This window comes from Pipistrellus hanaki, assembly GCF_964339955.1.
Source record: "Pipistrellus hanaki genome assembly, chromosome: 14".
In the NCBI taxonomy this organism is placed as follows: Eukaryota; Metazoa; Chordata; class Mammalia; order Chiroptera; family Vespertilionidae; genus Pipistrellus; species Pipistrellus hanaki.
Window position 1 is genome coordinate 24,139,132 of NC_140516.1, and position 18,956 is coordinate 24,158,087.

General features: G+C 35.6%; 1 protein-coding gene across 9 annotated transcripts in view; it reads left to right on the plus strand.

Annotated features, from left to right (window-relative positions):
- ANK3 (ankyrin 3) overlaps nt 1-18,956 on the plus strand; it is a 555,635-nt gene that overhangs the window by 531,214 nt on the left and 5,465 nt on the right. For 4 of the 9 annotated variants that reach the window (XM_084903933.1, XM_084903934.1, XM_084903935.1 and 1 more), the window contains 3 exons: nt 1,792-2,467; nt 3,668-4,049; nt 15,416-15,493. In XM_084903933.1, coding sequence (XP_084760059.1) covers nt 1,792-2,467; nt 3,668-4,049; nt 15,416-15,484 — 1,127 coding nt within the window. In that variant the 3' untranslated portion in view covers nt 15,485-15,493. Of the gene's footprint in view, nt 1-1,791; nt 2,468-3,667; nt 4,050-5,659; nt 5,711-7,490; nt 7,578-13,816; nt 13,901-14,022; nt 14,080-15,415; nt 15,494-18,956 lie in introns of all 9 variants that reach the window. The other 5 variants (XM_084903938.1, XM_084903937.1, XM_084903939.1 and 2 more) reach the window with 3 other exon arrangements.

Genomic DNA, 18,956 nt, shown 5'->3' on the forward strand with positions numbered 1-18,956 from the left:
TTCCACTATTCCATGATTTGGAAAATATGATGCGTCTTTTTCCAGTTTTAAACTGGAGAAGTTTGACTGACAAGAATCAATAACTTCTAATTCTGCATATTATGTGACAAAAGTTCTCAAAGTCAACAGAAAATTTAAAGCATACCTTGTTATCCACGTAACATAAGAATGATGGGTAATAGTGTCAGAGTGGTTTATCTTTAAGTTTATAAACACCAGAGTATCTTGGGGAAAAGTTTCCTTTAAAGCCTTATCTTATATGTGAAACCATGTATTTGTAACCAAGCTGTTTTTGCACGAAAGACATATTTTATATCAAATGATGAATTATTGCCAAATTATAGTTTATAGAATCTTTTATTATTTATTCTTCGATGGGAAATTTTTTAAGCACAGTAGCTCTGATACACAAGATCAGCAGGTAACAATGGAATTGAAAACTGCATTTAATTTTAAATTTTAAAATCAGAATATTAAATAAATTCAGAAGGGCTTTTGCTACATCTCAATATTTTCTATACCTTGTTTAAATTCACAAGGGCTTTTGCTACATCTCAATATTTTCTATTCCTTGTTTTAAGAATTCTCAGATAAATTTTAGGAATATGTGTATTAAATATCACTTGTACAGATTCTAAAACTCAGCTAATCTTAGCTAGCTTTTCAACAAGATTCTGGTCTACAGGTGACCATAATAGGAAAATATTCACTTACCTATAGTGATCTGAATTCACAATAAAAGTTAAGTTGGTATTTACCTTGGACTGATGGAAAAATGAGACTTTAGTTTTGTAGACAATAATTCAGAAAATGTGCTGGGTTGCATTTTTTTTTTCCTCTCTCCTCTTCGTTGAAATTCTATAAAACTTCCTTTCCTCACCATGACCAGACCATTGTTGACTTTTCTCTCTGCTCAAAGAGAAAAATAATCCCTTAGCCCATGCAGCACAGTTTAAAACATGAGACCTGCTCCCTCCATCCCCTCTATGTAGTTTGGTTAATAAACCTCCGTGTTTCATAGCCCTGTCGTGAATATTCTGACCTCTTTGCAGATTGTTTTCCTCCTGTCTCTGTTGTACCATTTCCTTTTTCTCTTTATTTGATTCATGGTTCTGAGTGGACCCATCTCACCAAGTTTACCAAAATGTCCATATACACCATAGTCCTTTCATCTCTGACACATTTTGACACTTAAAGATTTACATAGTCTTTTCTACTTTATCTGCTTTTTAAATCCTTTTCTTAACATGGCTTTAGAATTTTTTTCCAAAATCTAATTATCATTTCTTTCCAAATACTAAATGCATTTTTATTTGCTGTAAATTTCATATGAAATAAGTAAAAATTAGACTTGGGTACAATCGCTCATATGCACTGTTCTTAAAATAAGTTATAATTATAAAAAAAAAAAATTTTGTGGCTTGCTTGTATTTAGTCCCCCAAAATATGGATTTTATATGCTAAAAGTTGAATAATAAATTTGGCCATGGAATAAGTATCTTATATAGTGGCAAATAACTTTATTGAATTAAATTAATCTGTATATTTAAGTTATTATGATTACCAAAATTGGTAGCAACAATCTATATGTTAATAGCCTATCTTATTATAGTTTGCACTAGCCTTTTATTTCATTGTATTGCATTTAATTGAACTAAACCAATAAATTTATCATTCTGTAATTCTTCATACTACATTTTCATATCTGATATAATTTAAGTCATTCCATGTGTTTTTGTTTGATGTGCTCGTAATTCATTCCAGTCAGTCCAAATGTACTGTCTTCCATAGGTTATCCTTCCCTTCAAGTGGAACTGGAAACTCCCACAGGGTTGCACTATACACCACCCACCCCTTTCCAGCAAGATGATTATTTTAGTGATACCTCTAGCTTAGAATCTCCCTTTAGAACCCCCAGTAGACTGAGTGATGGGCTAGTGCCTTCCCGGGGAAACATAGAGCATTCAGCAGATGGACCTCCAGTTGTAACTGCAGAAGACACTTCCTTAGAAGACAGCAGACTTGAAGACTCAATGCCCATAACAGAAATGCCAGAAGCAGTCGATGTAGATGAGAGCCAGTTGGAGAATGTATATCTGAGTGAGTATCCTGGATACCTTGGAAGTATGGCTGGGGTTCCAAAAGATGTTAAACCAGCAGAGCCACTGCAACACACTAGAAAAGTAAGAGTCAGCTCTGAGCAGCAAGAGAAAGGAAAATCTGGTCCTGATGAGGAGATGACAGAAGAAAAACTCAAATCTCTATTTGAGGACATTCAACTTGAAGAAGGAGTAGAGTCTGAGGAGATGACAGAAGAAAAAGTACAGGCTATTCTTAAGCGTGTTCAGCAAGCAGAACTGGAAATGTCTTCAATTACAGGTTGGCAGAATGAGACCAGTGGAAACCTAGAGTCCCCAGCTCAAGCTCGAAGAATAACTGGTGGGTTACTAGATCGACTGGATGACAGGTATGGCTGTTTCAGAAAAAGGAAAATGAAACAGGTTGCATGTTAGTAGTTTGTTTTAAATATGTGCTTTTTGAGAATTACTCTATTTCTACATGACCATTCCAATTTGGGGATAATACATGCTTTAAAGGTAGGTTCATTTGCTAATGTGGAGAGGGAAAATTGCATTAAACTCAAATATAATTCTTAAAACTATGGACAGCCTGAAGGTAGTGCAAAAAGTTTTAAATATATGCCCAAAAAATGATGTACATTGTACTTTAGAAGACTACTCTTTTTTAGTTTACTATGTGTATTACTCTTTTCACATAGCCAGTAATGAATGCTCATTCAAAATAATGTAATAAATAAATTCGAAGTCTTTTAAAGAACTATGAACATTTCTATTATTTCCTGAGTGGAAACTTATGTAGGCTTATTATTCAAATTTTAAAAATACAGATTTATTAAAAAAAAAAATCAATGCAAACCCCACAGTCTAGCAATAATCACCATTAACATTTTGGTGGATTTTTTTTTTTTTTTTGCATACATTTTTTTTTTTAAAGTCTTAACAGAAAACACAGAGGAATAAAAAGAAAAGCCTTATGTCTTTCTACCATACTAAGAAAAGACATTTTATATAATATCCTTACTTTTTTCTACATGAGTGTTTTACATGATTTGCAATATAGTATATGTACCAAACATAGGAATTCATTTTGTGCCTTATCAGCAGTTTTTTTCCACTGGCAGTATAAAAGCATTTTGAGATATCCCCCTCTTTTAAATTAGTGGGTCTGGAACTCCGAGCAGTCCAAGAACTGCTCAGAATTACTTTTTAAGATATAGAATTTGAGCAGCTATAGAAGTGCAATCAAACAAAACACAAACGATGACAGCATAGCTAGCCAGCTTGGGAGCTGCCTAGAGCCTGCGTAGCACCTCCTTTCCCCCACACCCAGGACTACCCCTCACAGTTTGAAATCCAGTGAGAAGAGTTCTTGGGCCTTTCTATTTTATGCCTTCAAAAGTAGTTCAAAACATACCGTGTTTCCCCGAAAATAAGACATCCCCTGAAAATAAGACCTAGCGCAACTTTGGGAGAAAAAATATAAGACACTGTCTTATTTTCAGTGAAACATGGTAGTTGTTAAAAATTTAGACCCATTTCTATCCATGTGTTACCATTGTAAAATTTCTACGTTTTACCTTTTGCAGCCCAGACCAATGTAGAGATTCCATTACCTCATATCTCAAAGGAGAACCTGGGAAATTTGAAGCCAATGGGAACCATGCAGAAGTCACTCCAGAAGCCAAGACGAAATCTTACTTTCCAGAATCCCAAAATGATGTAGGGAAACAGAGTCCTAAGGAAACTCTGAGACCAAAACCACACGGATATGGTCGTGTTGAGGAACCAGCATCATCATCACTAGCAGCATATCAGAGATCTCTGGAAGAAACCAGCAAGTTTGTCATAGAGGAACCCAAACCCTGTGTGCCTGTCGGTATGAAAAAGATGAGTAGGACTTTTCCTGCAGATGGCAAGCCAAGGCTTAACCTCCACGAAGAAGAGGGGTCCAGTGGGTCTGAGCCAAAGGTATGTCAGCTTTATTCAGAATGCTGGCCTTTAAACTGAAGGTTATTGATGGTTCGCTTTCTCTGATTAATGTAGCATTGACCCCTGGTTCTTTACTATTTCCAAATTATAAATGCGTGACTGAAAATTGTAACCCTGTTGTTGGGGGTAAAGAAAGTTCTGAGTAAAACATAAGCCACTTGATCATATCTTCATTCATAGGACAGGAAAAAGAACCATAGAGATGTTAAGTAACCAGCTTAAGGTCCAGTATTATTTTTTCTGGGATTTAAGTTTCCTCACTTCCAATCTAATCTTCTTTCCTATGCAAGGAGGGTAATTGTTCTGACCCTTTCTGGTTCTTTTGCATAATTTAGCACACAACCCATTTAAAAGTTCTACCCTGTAAGGTCAGTTGTTTGAAAGTGTGCTTTAAAATTTGAAGGAACATGCCTAAAAGGATGTGTGTTGGTTCACAGCATTGAGAAATTTAAAGTAAGAAGTATCATTTTAATAATTTTTATATCTACGTTGATAATTATCTTAATATTTGTTTTCAATAATTTTAAAACCTACTGCCACAGAATTATTTGCTTGGTGTTTGTACTTGTATGTTTTGGTGATACTATCTTAATAGTTTTTTTTTAATTCATTGAGGTTTATCATTTGTAGATATTTCAAAAGTTTGAAATTATGATTCATAGATGGATATGAGAAAATAGAGCTGATTTTATGTCTTTTCATGAACTATGTAGTAGACATAGATTAAGAATTATACATCTTTGGAATAACAGTACTTGTCATTTTTCTTAAAACATCTAGTTTTCTTTTGTCAAATAATGAGTTCATGATTAATATGATGTTTAAAAAAATATAAACTCCCAATCACTGAGGAGTTAATTGTCAGCTTATTGACTAATATCCTCTCCTTTTCCCTTCTGCAGACTATCTTTTGACCATTTTCCTGCTTGTTTAGAAGGAAAGGGAAAGAAAGTAAAATTGTCAGGTCTCTCTCCACTTCTTTCCTGACAAGTGGGGTTTTGAATATCAATTTGTCTTTTAGTTAACTCTTAGCTTTTAGTTAACTCTTAGCTTATGTAAGCAGTATGATTTTGAGTAAAATATTCCCTTTTAAAAATGAGCCCACACAATAACATTCTGGTTTTTTAACTATGAACATGTGCAAAATCCTATTAAAATCAATAGAAAGTACTGAAATACAAGTATAAGTAAGCACTTCTATGTGTATACAATGTGCATACAGATTGGCTGAACCAGGGAGAAGGCATAAAGAGGGTTTTAAAACAAAGTCTTAACCCTGAAAGGAATCTCAGCTGAGTTCACCAGCATGGAAAATAGTCACTACTAGGAAATGTTTGCAGCATTTTTTAATAAATGAGTGTATGCCTTTGGTGTTGGTCACAGGTCTCTCTCCAATGCATAAAGACTTTATGAGCATAAAAATTCATAATGGAGTTCAAGCTTCTGGTAGATATGAGCCTGACCTCACAAGAAACCCAAAGATGTTCGGATGGGTCTTTTGTGACTAGATCATAGGACAATAGCAACCAACGAGGTCATCTGATGTATGATTTCAGAAACAGCCCCCTTTTTGTTCCCTAAATAATCAGGTCAAAAGTCCGGGTGCAGCTCTTACACGAATGACTACGTGCTGTTACAAGGTAAAATTCTGTTCTTTTCCGCCCCTTTCCATGCAGCAACCCATGGCAAGGAGCACTGAGAAAATTCCCTTTGGCCTCTTAGTTAGCGCTGTTTACCAATTCCTAGGGAATTCTCCAAAAGAGATCCTGACGAGGTCCTACTTACTATATTCTGTCAGCCCTTCACCTTAAGATTAGCATCGACTCCAGTAAAGAGTGGAAACTAAAACATTGGCCAAATGGCCAGTTTTCATTTATGTGAGGGGCTGTTCTTAGATGATGATTGATAGGATTATGATGTAATTTAACATCTAGAGTTGTTATTAGTGTTTGCATTAGTATCTGTTCTTCTGCTTTCAAATTTACCCAAGGGAAAACTGTTCCCCAGTTTACGATTCTGTGGATGGTTAATTCTGACTGAATTCTCCCTTTGCCTCATCTAACCTACTAATCCTTGAATGCTGATTAGTACTTTTTTCCTTTCACAATATGAATTCCTCTTACCTTTTTCTGCCTTCTGGAGCCATTGCAGGGCCTCCTTTAACAATAAAAGGGAACTTTAAAAAGTAATAGGAAACTTAGCAAGCAATATCTTTGCAAAGAATAAGAAACTCAAAAACTGTTTCCATTTGACACTATATATTATTCAGTAGGATGTTTTGTTCACATGAACTTTCCGACAAAGATAAGGTTGATATTATATTTTTGTTAAGTTTATCTTTGGTGAATATGGCCTATTATATTATCTATTTGACTAATGTTTCATTAATCATTTTAGCTAGCACTTATACTTCCCAGAATAATTTTGCTTGTTTATCTTTTATTATCAATACTGCCATTGATTTTTCTACTGGATATTAACTATAACTTCTAACTCCAATACTATCAAACTTGAGGTAATTAGTAAACTTAGAAAATAAAATTTCAGAATTATTTGATTAAAATTTAGAAATAAAATCATTCAGTAAATATTTTTCACCATGACATTTAATTAGAAGCCAAAGATATTTTTCCCTTTGAACTGTGAACTGATTGCCACTTGGCAGTTTTTTTCATATTCTTATCCTTATTGTATTCTGTCTCTACCATGTGCTTGTCTGTTAGATGTGTTTTCTATTCTTAATTTCATATCAGTTCTTTAAATAAGACCTCATATTTTAACATGTTTTACATTATTCCTTTATTTATTTGAATAAACTCTTACTAGATACCAATTATACTTACATCATTCTTTACTTTTTGTAAATTTGTCAAATCTGACCAAAATTTCATAAAAATCCAATACCATGCCTTTTTCTGTAGATTAACTAAAACATGACTGAACTATAAGATTATACATTCAAGTCAAGTGTATATAGATTTAAAACTAGTTAAAAATTAATATTAATGTTTCCTCAAACTAATAATTAGTAGATGTACTTTCTGATGCCAAAAGTCTCTGAAATTGTTATTTTTAATATTTTATCATTTATTTACCTTGGTCTTTATCAAACATATATGCAGGTAAAGACCAAATTAATTAGATTCACACACTTATGCATAAATACATACATACATATACATATACAGAGTAGTTTCCCTTAGAATCCTGCTCAAAATTTTCTTTCACTGAAATTTTTAAAAACGTTTTCACAAATATATAGCACAATTTTCCTTAGAGGAGGGGAAACCAGCAAGTAAAAGTGATTCTTTTTTGATTTCCCTTCTCAGAATGTCTTTTATTTTAAATGTGATGGTAAAATTATGCTAAAAATACATTTATCAGGACTTGGTAAAATTATGCTAAAAATACATTTATCAGGACTTGTATAACAGTGAGAGTGATTCAAGCTCAGAGGAGGAACGGAGAGTCACTACCAGAGTTATTCGCCGGCGTTTGATTATAAAGGTATCCTGTAGCCGAATCATCATGGAGCAATGCTGTATTATTAGAAAGTCCTTTCTTGTGGTTTTGAAATTTTAGCATGCTTGATAATGAAATGGCTCTCTATATGTTTGTCTGCACATTTGGAAGCTTATAAAAACAATAACAAAAGGATAGTGAGGCCTGTGTTTGACCTGACAGTTGTAATTAATTTTATCTGAGAATTCTTGGGTATTGTATCCTGCTTTCCCTGAAGAAGTGTTATATTGCTGAGAGACTAGTCCCAATCAAATGAAATGTCCAATGAAATCTCAGAGGCAGTAATGAGGGATGAGCTAAGAGGACTGAAATGCTTCCTTCTCAGTCTCAAATTCCTTCTGCCTTCAGAGTTTTTTAAGTGAAAACTAGTTTTGATTTATTCATCAATAACTGGAACTTTGATGTTATAGCCTGAATATGTGACATAAGGCAAATTTTTTTAAAAAAAAAAAAAAAACCTATTTCAGAAGTTTTTGCTTAAATTTATTGGTGTGGCATTGGTTAACTGTAACGGTGATGGGTTCACAATGCAATATAATACAGATGATATATCATAGAATTAAACATTTGAAGCCTTTATAATTGTACAAACCAACATCACCCAAATAAATGAAATAGGTTTTTAACTTGACAAAAATACAGCCTGATTTTTTTTTGTATGTTAAATTATAGGAGGCAACTTTTTTCTAGAAATGAAAAATATAATCTCATCTGGTACAGCACAGTTGAATAAGCTGATTTCCCCTATAAAGGCCTTTTGAAACACTGACCTTATGCGTGGAAAGGTCCAGCAGAATGTGTCTCAGTCTGCTGCTTTTCTTTATTACTGTCTTTAGCGAGATTTTCTTGATGTTAAAATGATTGAGTGCATTGAACTAGGAAGCTGTTCTGAATGTGATCCAAATAACTTGAGGCTCTTTGGTTGGCAGCTCTAGAAAAGAAAGGAAGGGAAATGTCTAGATCAGATTAAAGAAGAAAAGAAATCTGCTTATATATTTTACAAAGACTTTGGAAGCATTAGAGAAGAAAATAAGGCCTTCTCTAAATTTTACATTATCCCCCAGTCAACCTTGAGCTCAATAGGGGGCTATCAAAAAGCATGAATCACTTCTTTGAAAATTCCGTTTAGGCAAGCCAAATTCCTTATTGGGATCTAGCATATTGGGATCTAGCATATTTGTAAGTATTCAACCTGCTATCCATAAATCTCATAATCACTTCCCACTTCTTCCTGGAATTAGAGGAAAGAAATAATTCCGTTTTCTGAAGAACGTAAAGCCATACTTTTTGCTCAGGCTTTGCTATTCTCATGTCTTCAAGAAATGGTTATTTTAAAATGAAACGTCTAGAAAAAGTGCACCAAACATAATGTAACTTGCTTCTTCTTATGCTTAACATTTGACATATTCATACTGCATCCAAACCCACCTATTCCTTTAGAATAGCTGCCATGATAGAAGCCAGCTCTCCTTTATGTAAAAATGGGCAAAATTAGGTTTACAGTTGTAATACAAGAAAAAAAATCTGTCACATATACTTACTGCCCAACATAAATTTGCCCAACCCTGTATAGGACAGAAGAAAATAAGTTATCCTACAAAAATATTGGGAGGGTGGAGGGTAAAGAAATATTACTCTGAAGAATACAAAAACATCAAATACAAAAACATCAAACCCTCTGTCAGTGAGCTCTCTCTTTTGTTCTCCTAGCATTCTATTAATACACGTGCATTTTCAAATTAGCTTTTATTAGAGTTATAATGTAGTTGAGCTTAATATATAGTTAATATATTTAAGTAATTAATTATAGAATTAACTTTTTTATTATAGAAGACCAAAATACATTATGATGTTGTAGTAGGCTTCATAAAATAGAGAAGTCAGTGAAATTTCAGGAAGGTTGGGTGGAAACATCAGAGAAAGGGTTTTATAACAAGAGAAAGGGTTTTATAATAAGAGAAAGCATGGTATAAACAACTGAATCACTCAAGTTTTGAGAAATGTCTTTTGTATATGACAGAAATCAAAAGCTAATGAATAGCTATAATTATAATTGGAAATTATGGATACAACAAAAAATATGTTACATATACTATAGAAGAATCGTTCAGGGTAATATTTTTCTGTTCAGAATTTTGGGACAGTTGAAAAGGGTCAGACTTCTATTGTTTTTCTCTTTACTCGTTTGTTAGTATCTTTCTGACGTAAAAGAGCTTGAGACCACAGTAGTATATGGTAAATGTGGCTGGGAACCATCTTTGTCAAAAATATAACATGAGAAAGTTAGGCCCTAAAGCAGTGGTTCTCAACTTTCCTAATGCCTCGACCCTTTAATACAGTTCCTCATGTTGTGGTGACCCCAAACATAAAATTATTTTAGCTACTTAAGCTCTACAGCAGCTGTTCTCAACCTGTCACAACCCACAGGCTTAAGACCATTGGAAAACATAGATATTTACATTATGATTCACTAACAGTAGCAAAATTACAGTAGCAATGAAATTATGAAGTAGCAACAAAAATAATTTTATGGTTGGGGGTCACCACAAGATGAGGAACTGTATTAAAGGGTCGAGACATTAGAAAGGTTGAGAACCACTGCCCTAAAGGGATCATCATTACTAAAATCACTCTTTTGCTAGATAACAAAACAGGATTGAAGACCAGTTGATTTATACAGAATCAGCAGGGCAGTAGCAGTTCTGGGACCAGAATATAATCTCTAGCCCTCCAGTGAAGCTTCTAACTGCTTTTTCCACAATTTTATATTCTTTCTCTTCCAGAACAAATAAAAAATAACTTCTCCTAGACTAAGTTAGGCCTTTCTAGTGGAATGGAAGAGGGCAGCATTGGACTGTCTTTTCTGAAAACTAGGAAGCTGGAATGTTAGGAATTTGACCTACTTCATGGAGGCTATCTACCTTGGACTAAGTCAGCATATTTAGATTGTTTGCCACTTAAGTGTCAATAGTGTTCTCAGGATTCCATTACCAGAAGTCTAGGCAAATTTGCATTCTTAGCCATTCAATTTGTGTAATGAGGGGGTTGAAAGTATAATTTTATAATTTAAATTTAATTATCTTTTAAGTTGCTAAGGAATGTGTCAAATTAAACTCCCATTTATTTGGGGAGCTTTTAAATTTTATAAACATTTATTTCTATGTAATTTGATAATATCACAATGGTTTCAAATGCTTGAAAGCAATTTAAGTAAATTAACCAGTCCTATAAGCTTGTTTTACATTATAAGCCAACTCACAGCCAAACTATTGTGAAGTTTAGAAAGATTCAAATAACTGAAATTTCGCTATACTTTTATACTTCAACTGTATTTTCATGTCTACATTTGAAATTTTTTTATGATTTTTCAGATTATATGTATGTTTTCCCCAAACCAAAAGTATATAGTTTGATGTCCCCATTCCATTGTCCAGCAGTAACTACTGTTCATTAGCTTTAGATTTTTATGTACATGTACAAAACAACATCCTTTGCAAATGGGTTTTTTAGAATATAAAAATAAGTTATACTGTCTATATTACTTAGTAACTTGACAAGTTATATGTGCACCATATACATGATATCTATCCCCATTTTTTGGAAAGTTGAAGTTTTAAAACTGTATACATCAAAGCAAATTTCATTTTATTCAAAAAATTCAAGGAGGAATAAAAATTAGAGAATGTTTTTTGCAGGATTTTAAAGGGAAGTAGTTAGTCTTCAGTAAGGTGGCACTGGGGTTGACATAGGTAGGTAGATAGATGACAGACTGTATTTTTCCTTAGAAACAGCATGTGCTAGGGGAGGGTATTGCCAAAAAATAATGCCAGAGGGGGGGAATTTTGTTTACTTAACAGTACAAACTGTTTCCAGGAACTTTAGAAACTAATTAGGGATTATTTTATCTCATTAAGGAGAAACCCCAAAGATCTCTCCTTAGTAACACTTGATTTCCAATATATTTGACAAAACTTTAAGTGGATGATTTTTTAATGTATTTTTGACTCCTTCCTATTTATTCTACTTTAGTGAGTTTTTACATAGACAATTTATTCTGATCTTATAAAAGCATAATTGACTACTTTATGACCTAAAGCATAATTTACTACTTTATGACCATTTTAGTTTGATATACCTATACCTTTAATTTTACATAAATAGTATGAATTTTCAGTAGGAAAAAATGAAAATGCTGCATACCAGAGTAGATCTCCACAGCCTCTATGGTTTATTACTTATAAGTAGGGCTTTGTTTTCTCGAAGACAATTAATATAAATCAGTATACTTATATGTATTCACTATATGCTTATAAATATAACTATTTCACATTTCTTTCTGAGGCTGTCCAAACAGTTTTAAAATTAATTGGCATCTTTCTTCCCCAAAAGGGTCCATTCATGATATGTCCAATAAGATTCTGTTTTACTGTATTTTCCTGGGATTTTCTAACACTCTAGAAACTAGACATTTCCAAAGGTTAGCTCAAAAATATTCCATTTATTCATGTTTAAATCATAGTGACATCTTTCATGATCTTTTATTAGCCTTTTTTGCTATCTTTATGCTTTTACTTTTAAAATAATATGGTTGGTGTCATTAAAAACCATTTTAAGTATAAATAACACTCCCATAAAGATGTATTGCAGATTTTAGTGCATTTAGTCATGAGTCCTCCACATTTCTCCAATCTCCTTCTCTCTTAAGTGTGTTAATTGAAATTAATCATAAGCAAGATTCAGGGTGAACTAAATCTGAGTCGCAAGAAATATATTTTCATCCCGCCTCTAGACCACAGTGAGATGAGTCACATGTACCCCATGCTGTCATGACCTATGATGCCACAACCTATAAGAATACAAAGTCACTTTATAAAAAGAATGGAAATAGAATATTATTAGCAAAACACAATGGTGTTTTCGTCTTTACACTATTCTTCATTTTAAACCAGAACTGCCTCTCTACCTGTTACAACATAAAGCACTCATCAAGTTCTCCCACCATTGGCTGGCACTGATTTCAGAGCTACCTCTTCTGTGACAGTGCCACTGAAAGGCCTAGAATCCTGGCTCTCCCAGAGAGGCAGCAGTCTTTGTGACCTGCTACTTTTCCTAGGAAGCCAGCAGTGCACAGTAACTATTGTACATATACTGTGGTGTAGTGATATCCAACAAAAAGTTGAATAGGTAAATATGGCTATAGAATAGGTCTGCACATCAGATGTTTGTCCAAAACTGTAGGTGGCACTAACCTAAAGTTGAATGAAGACCAGTGCCGAAAATAATGTATCGCAAATACAGTCCTGTGTTTGCTTTGAGTGGTGGTTCTTCTTAGGCAATCATAGAACTGATAGATATTAATGAGCCATCTAAATCTATCAAGCTTCCTATGAGCGGGAGAGTAAGAGCCCATCTTGGAGAGTGAAGAATTTGTTTCATTTTTTTTTTAAACTCACTAGAGGAAGGTCTTTTGACAGTTTTCCCCTTCTAAACCTATAACAGTCAATACTGAGAGATACTATTTTAAATTCCTTTCGTACTGACTATTTTTTTTCCTTTTTGTCTGTGGCAATTAAAACCAGCTAATCAGTGATTACATAGGACCCTCACTTGAAAATAGTAGTATTCTGAAACCAAGAACTTCATCAGACAGCTATTCTCATTTATCTTAAGACCTATAAAAGGTTCTGTCTTTAAAAAAGTGAGATTTTCCCTGAACTTTCTCTCAGTGCTTCCAAAAAATATATATATTGCTCTTAGTAAATGAAATTTTAAGTCAAACTAACAGTGGGTGATAAATTTCCCAATTAAGGTACTATCTTAATTCAAATTAGGCATACTGTAATTCATAAAAATGGGTTGTACTGAAAGTGAGATGATCTAATGAGAGCCCTAACCATTGGCTAATTTTTTTTTCCAACCAATGCAACTTTGCTTTTTAAAGCAATGTGTAAGTGTTTATTCTATAGTTATGTATTTTTAAATTCCTTGGAGCTTGTTGCCAATCATCATCCTGGTACATACTTGAGGTTTAACGCTTTGAATGTTGTTGACTGCTCAATAACTATCAGTGGAGTCAGCCTCTTCTCCTTGCCCTGCAAGAGCAAGTAGAACATAAGCCTTCTTTTTCTAACATTCCGCAGAGCATGTGTGTGTGTGCGGTGTGTGGAGTGGTGGGGAGATCTCTCCACCCGGTGTGTTGCTAATCTCTATGCCACATCCTCTAGGGAGAGGAAGCAAAACACATTCCTGGTGAATCTGTCACGGAAGAACACTTTACTGATGAAGAAGGCAACCTCGTCACCAGAAAAGTAATCACCACTGGGATTCCCTAGTTCTCTTGGAATTTAGATGTTCTGTTTGCTTGCTGTGGTGTCCCCTCTTGAAACAGAAAACGAGAAACATCTATGCTTTTCACTATTGCTTCCTACAGATCACTCGGAAAGTAATAAGACGGATGGTTATCCCACAAGAGAGGAAGCGGGACGTGGTAAAGGAGAAAGTAGAGGAGGAAAGCTTTGTGAACGCTCTAGTGTACGCGGCTAACAGGCTGGCGTGGGCAGTGTGGCAGCTTGAAGCGTTTGCTGCTCCTGATAGCTTGTGCATTTGACCAGGGTCAAAGACAAAGACTTTTCTTCCTAACACTCTTTAACATTCTATTCTTTTACTATCCTCAGAGAGTTCGCAGAGATATGCTCATTTATGGAGGTTAGAACATTGCCAGTTCAAGATTCCTAGAAAAAATTAAAATCCTCTACCACCACCAAACCCGTTGGCAGGGCCCCACCCATGCCTAGTGCCTGTCTGGGCACGGATGGAGAGCATTCGTTTCCAGCAAATGCACAGCATTTAAATGTTAGAATGACAAAAATCTCAGTTCAAGATCCATATATCAAATATATTTTCCCTGTACAGTATGTTCTACGGAGAAATCTGAATTCCCCCGTTCTTAACCCAAAAATTCTCCTCTGCGTTTCCAATGTGCCAATTCAGGAACTAAACTCATTACTGAGCCTTGTAACTCAGCAAATGGATTTCCATCTCCCAGAAAAAAAGCACTGCTAGTTGCTTCTTCCTTCCTTTTCTTAGAACTTTAACCTTTTCATTTTAAAAATAGAAACCTTAATAGCCTGTGTTTACATAAGACAAAGTGAACTGAAAATTTCTCAGAAGGTCTAAATCTGTGGAAAGGCTACTGTGTTGTCCATTAATTATAAACAGGGTAAAAGCTGAGTATTTGTACAAAAACTTTGCTCTCAGAGAAGTGTGTCCCATTGCTCGGTGAAGAGAGGTCTTGTTTTATGGAAAATGGATGTCTGCCTGGTCTGGAGTGAGAGGAGGGGTTGGTAATTCTACAAATAATATTTTTTTAAGTCCCTTAGATCCACAGCATTTCCATGGTGTTAGCTGTGATTAGTGGTTTACTGAGAACTTTCAGTCCCAATATAACAGCTTAAAATTCTGCTGGCTTAAAAATGCGTAAGTTGTAAATAACTAATATTTTTTATGTTTGGGGTTTGAGTGCCTTGAGAGCTTCCGCGATGATTTCTTCTAGCTTCCGACCAGAAACGGACAGGCTGCTCCTTTTTGGATCCCTCACTAACCTGAAGTCCCGTGAAGTCCAGTGGTGCTCCATAGCTTGCCTGGATGGTGCTAAGCTGTGTGGTGAAAGCCCCAGTGGATTGTATTTTTGGACATGACGTGGCAAAATGCTTTAAACTGTGTTTCACTTATCCTAACCCAGCCTCGAGGAAACAAGAGTTGGAACTGCTTTGTAACTAAAACTCCTTCGCCGTGAAATCCTAACGTGTGCGTTCCTTCTAAAGCAGGGAGAAGGTTATAAGGTGAAGACAAAGAAAGAAGTCCGGCACGTGGAGAAGAAGAGCCACTCGTAACAGTGAAAGGTCAGTCAGCGATGTGTGCTCATATCACCATCAGTAGCATTTACTCCCTGTGGCACGCAGGAAGTGACTGAGAGCGCGCGCCCCCTCCCCCGCCCCCCGCCCCACTGTGTTCCAGCTTTGCATATGCAGTATGAAGTTGTGAGAGTTAGTTTTTTATGTATGCTCACACACACACACCACACACTAAACTTGACTCTAGTTCACAACCCAGAAACCTCCTCAGGAATTTCCTTGTAAATGGCATTTGCAGAAGCAAGTGTAAACAGTGATGTTTGAATCTCCTAGAAGAGCGAAGGCTCAGTATCAAATGCAGTCAACAGGAAGATAATTTGGCAACGAGTAATTCTTACAAATACACTGAGAATTGTATTGACCTAGCCTTTCCCCGTTTTAGCGGAACAGCACTGAAAATACAATTTTGGTTAAAATATAGTAGCTGTCAAGTTTAAATTAAATGAATGAAATCCCTATGTATTATTTCATATATTTTATGTAAGCCAAAGCAAATTAAATAGGAAATTAATTAATGGTACTTGCTGTTTTTTTAAGTTAAAATGTTTAAAGTTGTCTGAACTTTGCTTCATAGACAAGAGTGTTTTCCTTTAGCACTGTTTTCTAAATTTGACTTTATTCTGCTTATTTCTACGTCGCTATCCTTAGGAAGGCAATTTGGGGTAAAAAAGCAATATAGCTTTGAAAGTGTCCCCATAAGCCTGCAAGGTAAAGCGGGATGGTTTATTTGGGGCTGTTCATCGACAGTTCTCTTAGCCCCGCTGGCCAATGTAACAGAGAGAGCAAGCGGGTTCCAGTTTCAGCTTTCATACCTCTGTTGCTCCCCAATTCCCAGAACCCTGAGAAAATATCTAGTCTCATTGTCCCCAGTGTTTTATGAGAGGTAACTGTAACTAAGGCCCAAGTAAATTCTTAATTCTTCCTCCACTAAAACACCTTATCATTTTTTACTTATCCATTTAAATATGTATTTCACTTCCTCTCTGTAGGCTTTCCACAGGGTCACTGAGAAGTCACCGCTAGACAGTCCTGACAAGGTGCTTGCTCACCCCGAGCTTACACTTTAGATATTAAATGGGAAACAATTAAAACTAAGAACTGCAGGGTGCTCTGGAATAGCATTTACTATACATACTCTTCCAAGTGTTTCACTTGTGTGCTTAATTCTCACAACCAATCCATTTAACGGGTGAGAAAACAGGCCCAGAATTTTGCCCAATATCTCATAAAAGAAAAACACAACAGGATACACAAACCCAATAAGTGGTTGCCAAGTTTAAGTTAAATGAATGAGCCCACACCCTCAAACCTGTGAACCAAAACTTGACCTGGATCTGAGGTGACAGAGAAGCTTTCCTTTGGAAGGGGATGTTTGAGTTTTAAAGAATTGAATGAGGGGTGGGAAATTTGCTACGGCTAGGCACAAGCAATAGCATTCTGCAGAGGCAACAAGTAGGAAACAGGGAAAGAGAAACTGTGAGAACGGATCAGTGTAAGTGGCAGAAGAGTTCGCCATTGTGTCTGGAAAGGTAGGAAAGATCCGAATAGGCCTTGCGTGTCTCTTTGTTAAGATTCTGGTCTTTACCCCCAAAACAGTGGGAAACCATTGAAGGTTCTTAGGCAAGGGTGGGCTATAATGCAAGTTGTGTTCTGCATCACTCACTCTAGCTGCAGGGCAGAGAGTGAATTGGAAGTGGCAATGATGGATGACAAGAAAACCTGTGAAGACTATGGTAGATCTTGGCTTGGGCAGTGAGGATGGTAAAAGGTAGTATGGATTGAGAGATAGAAGTATGACTTGTTTTTTCCTGGCTGATAAGGGTAAGAGATTGGATAATTAAGAATAATATCAGTGTAACAATATCTAGAATGAACCCACCTATTATGCATGTCAGACAGTTAAACTTGATGGAAGACACTATATAGCAAATTACTAAAACACTGAACATGAGTTTGCTGTCTTGAATTGGTCTATTTAAGCAATTCTAAGCGAAAATAGAAACTAGGTCAGTCAGCTTTAGTGTCTTCCTTAAAGTTTAACATCTCATTCAGTCATAGACTCATACACCAGATGGAAAAGAACCAGAAGTAGCCCTAGCCAGTTTGGCCCAGTGGATAGAGCGTCGGCCTGTGGACTGAAGGGTCCCAGATTCGATTCTGGCCAAGGGCACATTCCTGGGCTATGGGCTTGATCCCCAGTGGGGGGCATGCAGGAGGCAGCCAATCAGTGATTCTCATCATTGATGTTTCTATCTTTCACTCTCTTTTTCCCTTCTCTGAAATCAATAAAAGTATGTTGTTGTTGTTTTTAAAAAACAAACAAACAAACAAAAAAAACAATTGTTACCTACACTAGCTGGGCCATTTTTATAAAGTAACAAATACCTAATATCCATGAATAAATGATGCCAAAAACTATATGACAGTGCTGTGCTTCTAGGGTCCTATAGAGAATATTAGCAGAGAGCAACTTGCTCAATAAATATATATGAGGCTTTAAAATTACAAATAGTACACATTGTAAAGAAGTTGACAGGGCCTGGGCTAACTTGCTATCCCCCTCAAAGGAGAGAGAAACTCAGTAGGAGAATTCCTATGAATGTGGGAATAACTTCAGGGTAGAGCAAACTCAGTGTGTCAGATGGAAAGAATGGCAATTTGACAGCAAGCCCCAGTCTACTCTCCAGGGTGGTATTTACCTTCCACAGAGAACCTGGGAAATGAGTCCAAGAATACTGCCTGGAATTCCAGGACACTGAATGTGCTCTGGAAAAAATCAATTTGCAAATAGATTGAGAAATTTTATAGCCCTGCTGGCTGCCCTTTAAAAATATATATAACAGAACCAAGCAAGCAGAATACTTCCAAATTTCACTGAGTCTGAGATGGTGACATCAAATTTTTATTTCCCATTGTACAGCCAGTTTAATTTTGAGTTATCTGAACCCTGCACCTGCTTTTCTGCAATACTAAGCCACAACCATCCTACTTTTAATGGGGAAAGCCAATGGCTTAAAGTCACTTAAAGATTTGTGTGTAGTATATAGTGATTTATAGTTTATAAAGTGCTTGTCCATTTTCTTCCTGTGTAATCCCTCAAGGAAGCCTCGAAGCAGGTCAGACCAATTTTGTTTATTTCCTTTTAGAGATAAAGATACTGATGTCAGCTCAGAGATCAGACCTTTCTGCTGTCACAGCTCATGATTGATACTCTTGCCTAGTAGTACTCTTGCCTAGTAGTGCCCTTTGTTACACCAACCTGTCTTTCTAAAATTACTTATGAATAATAGTCATATTCTATCAAATGATTACTGTATGACAGGTACTAGGTAAGATTACTAGTATATACCCCCCCCCCCATTCATATAATCCCCAAAATAATAGTATAGGGTAAGTACTACCATCCTTTTTTTATAAATGAGGAAACTGAAGTTTTACAATTTAAATGACT